Raw genomic sequence first — 7,759 nt, 5'->3', positions numbered from 1 at the left:
TGCAGGAAAGCATGCACAGAGGACTAGCAACTAAGAACCAGACTAATTAAAGCATTTTCTCAGCACTTTCAGCTTCTTTTGTTTTCTACCCCATTTGGAAGAACACACACAACTCCCTCCTTGTGACTACCTTGGCTCCTGCTGAGAGACTCTGGGAATCATCAGAGGGTCCCAGGCTCAGAAAGCCACACAGTGGCTTTTTTGTTGTTGTTTGTTTTGTTTTTGTTGTTGTTTGTTTTCTTCCCTTTACTGCCCTCTCAATTGCCATTAAGGAGTCTGCTCCCAATAAAATCCCAGGCTGTGCATGGCTCTGCGTGCAGACCTCAAACAATCAGTGCAGCACCAACTGCTAAGACTTTCTTTACCCTCATGTGCCACTGCCTCTTTTGAGAGATTGGGGACCAATTACTCAAGGTCCCTGTGTAAGCCAAGCTTCATTGAAATGCAGGCAGGTAAGAGTTAACTATAGAACGAGGGGTGGGATGGGGTGCTTTGTTTTCTGAAAGCCCAGGTTGTTGCTGTGTGATTTAAGGCTTGATTATGCTCTTTGTGTTCAGCCATGTGGACAGGTGACCTTAATCTGTTACATCTCATCAAAATATAATTTAGATTTAACTCTTTGGCAGGGTATTTGGGGCTGCTAGCAAACGTGTTCTCGGAAGTTACTAACGTGAAGATCAGGAGTTGCTCGCTTTGCCCATGGATCTTCGTGAGGAGCCTTTTTTTTACAACCTAACATTCTGCTTAATGTGAGCAATCCTATTTGCAGAAGATGAGTTTGGCAGCAAAAGAATTTAATCTGTGCTTTGATTCATAGAGCTATGAAGTATTTTATCTAAAAATAAAATAATGTCTGTCCGGCTTAAATAACGTTAAAGAGAATTTGAAAATGTAAATTTATCTAAAAGATTTTCTATGGTCCTATTTTAATACACTGACACTCTTGGGAGTGGAGAAGTCCTGAGAAGAATGAAGGATGGATGGATGGATGGATGGATGGATGGATGGATGGATGGATGGATGGATGGCAAGGCATTTGGACCTTTAACATGACGGTGCAGAGTCTGAGGGGTCAGGACATTGCCCTTCTCACATGGCTCCAGCAAGTCAGTTAATAAGATATTTATGGTCCCCAGAGATTTGGTTGCTCTCTGAAAGTTCAAAGAAGAAAGACAAGCGGGTCTGAAAAATAAAATCAATAGAATAAAAATAGGTCCAGCTAGAGGAATCCCTCTGCCTGGGAGAGCTGGGGCTTGTAAGGTCATGGTTGAGGGGAGACGTTATTGGCTAGTGTGGGAGGGAAAGGAGGAAAGGGGGGGGGACTGAGTGCTTTAGTCTTCATTTTGAATAAGGTATTCTGGGATGGTTGAGACAAGTTTCTGTTGGTTTGCTTAGACGTGAGAGCATTATGAAGCCACGGGGACTATTGGGAAGACAGTTCATGTGGTCCACAAAATCCACTCCGGTCTGGTTATCAGGCCTTCTATTTGACCTTGGCACTTGTGTTAAAGATCTGCTCCTCTTGGAAGCATTCCCGGGCTTTCCCCCATCCCAGCGGCACCTTCATATAATCACAGGCTCTTTCATAAACTTATTTATGGTGTCCATTACCTAGAGTAACTTTTCCTTACATCACTACCCCCCATCCTCTCCTTGAAGGTGGGACTGTTCTCTCTCCTTCCCTTCCAGGATCTTGCACAGTGCCTGTCACTCAGCAGACTCTCAGTAAATAGTGCTGAATCACTGTCAGTCACTGCCTGCCCAGTGTCACCCCTGCCCCATACTGTCCCACCCCTGACGAACAGAGCCACAGGAAGCTGCATCCCCACATACCAACAGGGCTACTCTCCTGTTTCACAGCTGAAGATAGAACAGACCCTTTCCAGGCGTCCCAAAATCTTCCCCTGAGGAACCCAGCACACTTTCTAGTGTTTTTCAGATGGAACCATGTCTCAGTAGAAAACACTGGCAGACCCTGGGCGGGCTGGCAGACCCTGGGCAGGCTGGCAGACATAGCTTTGGTGACCTCACCTGCTTGAGCCACACATTTGTCGTCATCAGCTGGTTCTTTTCATCCTAAGAAAGGGACAAATACAATGGGTGAACATTAAACGGCATCTTCTGGATACAGCACAGTAGCTGCAAATATTAACTGAAAGCAGTGCAAGCCCAAGATAGACCAAATCCCAGAGATAGACCAAATCCCAGAGATAGACCAAACCCCAGAGATAGAATGAACTCCAGAGACAGAACAAACCCCAGAGATAGAGCAAATCCCGAACAAACCCCAGAGATAGACCAAACCCCAGAGATAGAATGAACTCCAGAGATAGAACAAACCCCAGAGATAGACCAAACCCCAGAGATAGAATGAACTCCAGAGACAGACCAAACCCCAGAGATAGAACAAACCCCAGAGATAAACCAAATCCCAGCTATAAATCAAATCCCAGAGATAGAACAAACCACAGAGACAGACCAAACCCCAGAGATAGACCAAATCCCAGAAATAGAACAAACCCCAAAGATAGACCAAATCTCAGAAATAAACCAGATCCCAGAGATAGACCAAACTCCAGAAATAGAACAAACCCCGAAGATAAACCAATGCCCAATGTGGAGATGGGCATTGGGCAGGAAATTCCACTTCTAGCTGTGGAGTTATTGGCCATTCTTAGCTTCTGGAAATGAAGAGATAGTTTTCTATAAGAGAGTAGCCCTGGTTAAACCAACCGTGATGCACACATCCAAGAATATTTAGGCAGTATAAATCGGTGTTGAAGGGTTTTCATTTAAAGGTACAGGGTTGGGTGAGCAGGGAGGGACCAAATCTGGGAAGAGATGAGAGCCTTCTCAAAGCAAGGTTGGATGAACCTCTGAAAGAACCAATAAAAGATTTTAATAGTTGACAGTTAAAAAGAATGAAAGTGGAGGGTTTCAGGTTTTTGGATTTTCCTTAGGGAGAATCCTGAGTGTTTAAACTCCAAAAGATCAAAGATTCCAAACTTAAGAATAAATCACTGATATGTCACCCTAAGGCATTCCACATATTTGCTTAAATGAAACTACAGATTAGACACTGGGTGGTGATAGTACTTTAATCCCAGTACTCCAGAGGCAGAGGCAGGTGGATCTCTGTGAGTTCGAGACTAGCCTGGTCTACAGAGCAAGTTCCAAAACAGGCTCCAAACCTACAGAGAAACCCTGTCTCGAAAACAAAACAACAGAACAAAAATACATATTAGAACAAGCAGTAATTTATTATGGAGATACTTTTATCAACTGAATAACTCAGAAGGCTTTTGATGGCGCAAAGAAGAAAGAAATTGGAGCTACATTTAAGACAAACTGTGGACGAGTTTCCAGAAGCCGTCCTGGGCTATTGGGCCAGCCTAGAGGAGGCAGAAGGCTTGAGCCACACCGGAGAAGTATTCTAGGACTCTGGGGCCCATCGTGGGGCGGGTTCCTGTATTTGGACAATTTGAGTCTACAGCTTTCTCCACAAGCATAAATATAACAGAAGTACAAGCCCAAGAGGAGAGTGAGCAGAGAGGCTAGAGAGAGGCGAGTTCAGGGAAAGTGGGAGCCACCCGGACTGGAACAGGGCTCTGTCATCACTGCCTCGTCTTCCTCTAGACGTAGGCGCCCTGAGAGCACAGCTAATAGGTAGCAGCAAGCTGGGCTCTCGCCTGTTACCCTGGCCTTCATCGTCCCTTCTCCCCTGCTTTTAACCTGGTGCCAATCCTCTTCCAGTTCCCCTGTCCACCTTCCACCCAAGAGTCCTACAATGCTGGCATGGGGTGACCTGCCATTCCTTCCTCAGGACATTTCACTGGCTCCTTGGGGTGGGCTCGCCATAGCCTATCTGTAAAATGTCAGTGTCAGGACAGGGACAGATGGATGTCTGGTATCACAACAGTTAAGGATGGGGTGTTGTTCTGAACACAGGATGGAGGATGACTCACCACATCCACAAGCTGAGATATTTTCAATCCAAAATACACTTTGATGATGTCGCTGGAATTCAACACAGGGCGAACCCACTTCTGATAACCTTGGAACAGATGTCTGAGGAGGGCGTCTTCATGTTCAGCTACCAAGCTGAGTCCTTCAGCGGCTGTGAGAGTCACCCTGGAACCTGAATTAAGTGAGCAACAGAACAGCTGATCCAGCACCCTGCACCTGGAATCTTTATCTGTTTCCCATCAGCTGACTCAGCAGAGGTGGTGAAGTGAGGTGCTCTGCACCCCACTCTCCACCTGCACCCTAATTCCCTACACCACACTGACAAAACCAGAGTCTTCTCACCGCTGTGTACACACGTGGATCCCAGAAGTATCACCTATAGCGTCCATCTTACCCTCAACATGAAGTCTCATCGCAAATGCCAACTTCTTATAGAAATGCACATTGCCCATGTGCTGGTTCCCTCATGGCACCTTGAATTTATCTTTTGTCAGTTGGTTGTATACATATGTTGTCATTGTGTGTATTTTTTATATATGCTACCATTGTATGTGTATTGTATACCCAAGTTATCCTTGTGTGTGTGTATATATATATATTGTTTAAATACACATACACATATAAAATTACATTATGCATGCATATAATTGTATACATACATGTGTCTTACATTTTTATGTGTGTTGTATATGTAGTTTATTATGTGTGTGTTGCCTTTGTATGTGTGTTGTATATGAACAGCTTTAAATATGCTGTTGTGTGCATATTCACATGTTCTTATTATGTATCCTCAAACTTCAAGTCGACAGGCAGACAGCATCTATTATATGTAACACATATAATACTCCACATTGAGAAAAGGGCCTGGCCCAAAGCAGGCACTCATTTTTTATACTTAACTTTTTTATTGATTCTTTGTAAGTTTCACATCATGCTCACCTTCCAGTCCCCCCATATCCTCCCCTCATTCCTGCCACACCCCTCACAAAAGGAAACAAATCAAAGTAATCAAACAAGAAAACAAAAGCAAAAAAAAACCCTCAAAACAAAAACAAAACAAAAAGCACAACAACAGAAAAATGTCATTGCTTCCCCTTCTTCCCTGCCTCTCCAGCACCTCTTCATCCGTCCTGGGGGCACTGGAGACTTCAGTGTGCTGTGTATTATCCCTCTTTGTCCCTCAGCTTTACTGCGGGCACTCATTCTTCACACAGAAGAAATGAAACATGGAAAGGCTTATGTCTTTCCTGAGGACCCACTGTATTCTCTGTTTTCTGGTCTTCTTCCCGATGCCGTCTTCTGTTAGGGTCCTTCCCTCGTCATCTCCCAGGAAGAGCTTTGCAAGCTCCTGAGTATGGAAGCCCCTAAAATACCTTGACTTAAAATTGGAGCCTCAAGTTGGGGAAATGACATAGAAGTGTAGTCTAGTGAATCTTTTTTTTTTATATTCTAGTATGTGCTGCAAACCTAAAGCAGTGTGCACCCTAGCACCCTAAAGCAGTGTGTGAATGGTCCATATCCTGGTGATCGCCTAGAAGAACTGAATCTGTAGGATTTCCCCCACACAAGAAGACCTCTGATCCCACAGAGACACACACCAATGACCAACCATCACAAGCAAAATGCTCCCTCCAAGTTTACTAAGTCAAATCCAGGAATTATCAGTTGGATGAAAGCCCTTTCTCTTCCACTCAAGAAAACATATGTACGAATACAAAGTGCATTAAAGTAAAAGCATTAAAGTGAGCAAAAGGGAGAAGTGTGGCTTTACATCTGGGTTTATTCATTTAAAAACTCACCCTTTATGAAACGTTAGTGCTTTGGCTGTTATTAGTAAGGAGAGAAGCATCTAAGAGCAGGGCAACAGGGCAGCTGCTAGGGCATCCATGGGTCAAGAGACCTAAAAGCTTCCTGGAAATGTCAGGGGAGTGATTCCCTGGAGCCTCCTGATAAAAAAACGTGTTCTCTTGGCTCCTCATTCTCTAGAGTTCAAAGAGACCCCAACCAGGTGGCTTCCCAGCATCCCCACAGCCCACCTCCATCCATTGCCTCCTTGTCACAGACTCTGGATCCCTGAGCATCTGCTGTTGTTCTGTCTCTCTAGACTCCTTTTCCTACTGCACTGAAGTAAGAATTTAATGCCAGAGGAGGAGTGGGTCCTCATTTCTCCCTCCACACAGCCACCACACTCTCCTAAGAAGGAGAGAGAGCAATAGAAGTCAAACACCAAAACACCCACCCAACAGAGACAAGACCTAGAATTAGAGTCATCCTAAACCCAGGTACTTAAATGCTTGGTAGAGTTTTTGGATTCACTTATGCATACTATCATATCATCTGCAAATAACGAAAGTTTTACTTCTTCCTTTCCAATTTGAATCCCCTTGAGTGATGAACAGCAATTCTGAAGTGTAAGCCTAATAAACTGTTTTCTTCCTCAACTTGCTTTTTGGTCATGGTGTTTTGTCACAGCACTAGATACTCTAATTAAGACACTCACTCTTGCCAATAGACAGATCACCCAGACAAAATTAAACAAAGAAATACGGTAGCTAAATGACGTCATAAACCAGATGGACCTAACATATCTACAGAACATTTTTCCCTTACCCAGCAGCTTTATCCATGACATTTTCTCCAAAATTGACCACAAACCCAGACACAACGGATGTATCAACAGATACAAGAAAATTGAAATAAAACCCTGCATCCTATCTGACCACCACGGATTAAAACTGGATATCAACAACAGAAACATCGGAAGTCTTAAAAATTCATGGTAACTGATCAACTCACTACTGAATTAAAAGTGGGTCAAGACAAAACTTTAAAAATAAAATAAAGACTTTCTAGAACTGAATAAAAATTAATACACAACATACCCAACTTATGGAACACAGTGAAGGCAGTTCTAAGGGCAAATTCATAGCATAAGTACCTAAATTTAAAAATTGAAGAGATCTCATAGTAGTAATTTAACAGCACACTAAATCTCTAGACCAAAAAGAAGAAATCACACCCAAAAGGAGTAGATAGCAAGAAATAATCAAACTCAGGATTGAAATCACTATAATAGAAACCAAAATAGCAACAACAAAAAAATCAATGAAACAAAGAGTTCTTTAAGAAGATCAAAAGACTGATAAATTCTCAGTCAAATTAACTAAAAGGCAGAGAGGGCTGGAGAGATGACTCAGAGGTTAAGAGCACTGACTGCTCTTCCAGAAGCCCTGAGTTCAATTCCCAGCAACCACATAATGAGATCTGGTGCCACCTTCTTGCCTGCAGGCACAGAGGCAGGCAGAACATTGTATATATAATAAATGAATACATTTTTAAGAAGGCTGAGAAAGAGAGCATCTAAATTAACAAAACTGGAAATAAAAGAGGGAAATACAATAGCAGACACCAAGGAAATCCAAAGACTCATAAAGATGTATTAAAAACCTGTACACTCCAGGCAGAGGTGGCACATTCCTTTAATCTCAGCACTCAGGAGGCAGAGGCAGGTGGATTTTTGTGAATTCAAGGTCAGCCTGGTCTACAAAGCACGTGCCAGGACAGGCTCCAAAGTTACACACAGAAACCCTCTCTCAAAATACCAAAAAAATAAATAGAAAAAAATTAAAACCTGTATTCTACCAATTGGAAAAATCTAAAAGAAAGGATAATTTTCTTGATAAGTACCACCTGTAAAAGGTAAATAAAAATCAGATAAGTTATTTAAACAAACCTATAAACCCTAGTGAAACTGAGCAGTCATTCAAAGTCTCTCAAGAAGAAGGAAGGAAGG

General features: G+C 42.9%; 1 protein-coding gene across 2 annotated transcripts in view; it reads right to left on the bottom strand.

Annotated features, from left to right (window-relative positions):
- Chrnb3 (cholinergic receptor nicotinic beta 3 subunit) overlaps nt 1–7,759 on the bottom strand; it is a 19,750-nt gene that overhangs the window by 7,195 nt on the left and 4,796 nt on the right. Inside the window, exons 2-3 of one of the 2 annotated variants that reach the window (XM_005362486.1) lie at nt 3,966–4,138; nt 2,032–2,076 (exon numbers count right to left, since the gene is read on the bottom strand). In XM_005362486.1, coding sequence (XP_005362543.1) covers nt 2,032–2,076; nt 3,966–4,138 — 218 coding nt within the window. The remainder of the gene's footprint in view (nt 1–2,031; nt 2,077–3,965; nt 4,139–7,759) is intronic. The other variant, XM_005362487.1, reaches the window with a different exon arrangement.

Source organism: Microtus ochrogaster, linkage group LG7_11 (assembly GCF_000317375.1).
Source record: "Microtus ochrogaster isolate Prairie Vole_2 linkage group LG7_11, MicOch1.0, whole genome shotgun sequence".
NCBI classification, from domain to species: Eukaryota; Metazoa; Chordata; class Mammalia; order Rodentia; family Cricetidae; genus Microtus; species Microtus ochrogaster.
The sequence above is the reverse complement of the archived record's forward strand: the minus strand, read 5'-3'. Positions and strand labels throughout refer to the sequence as shown.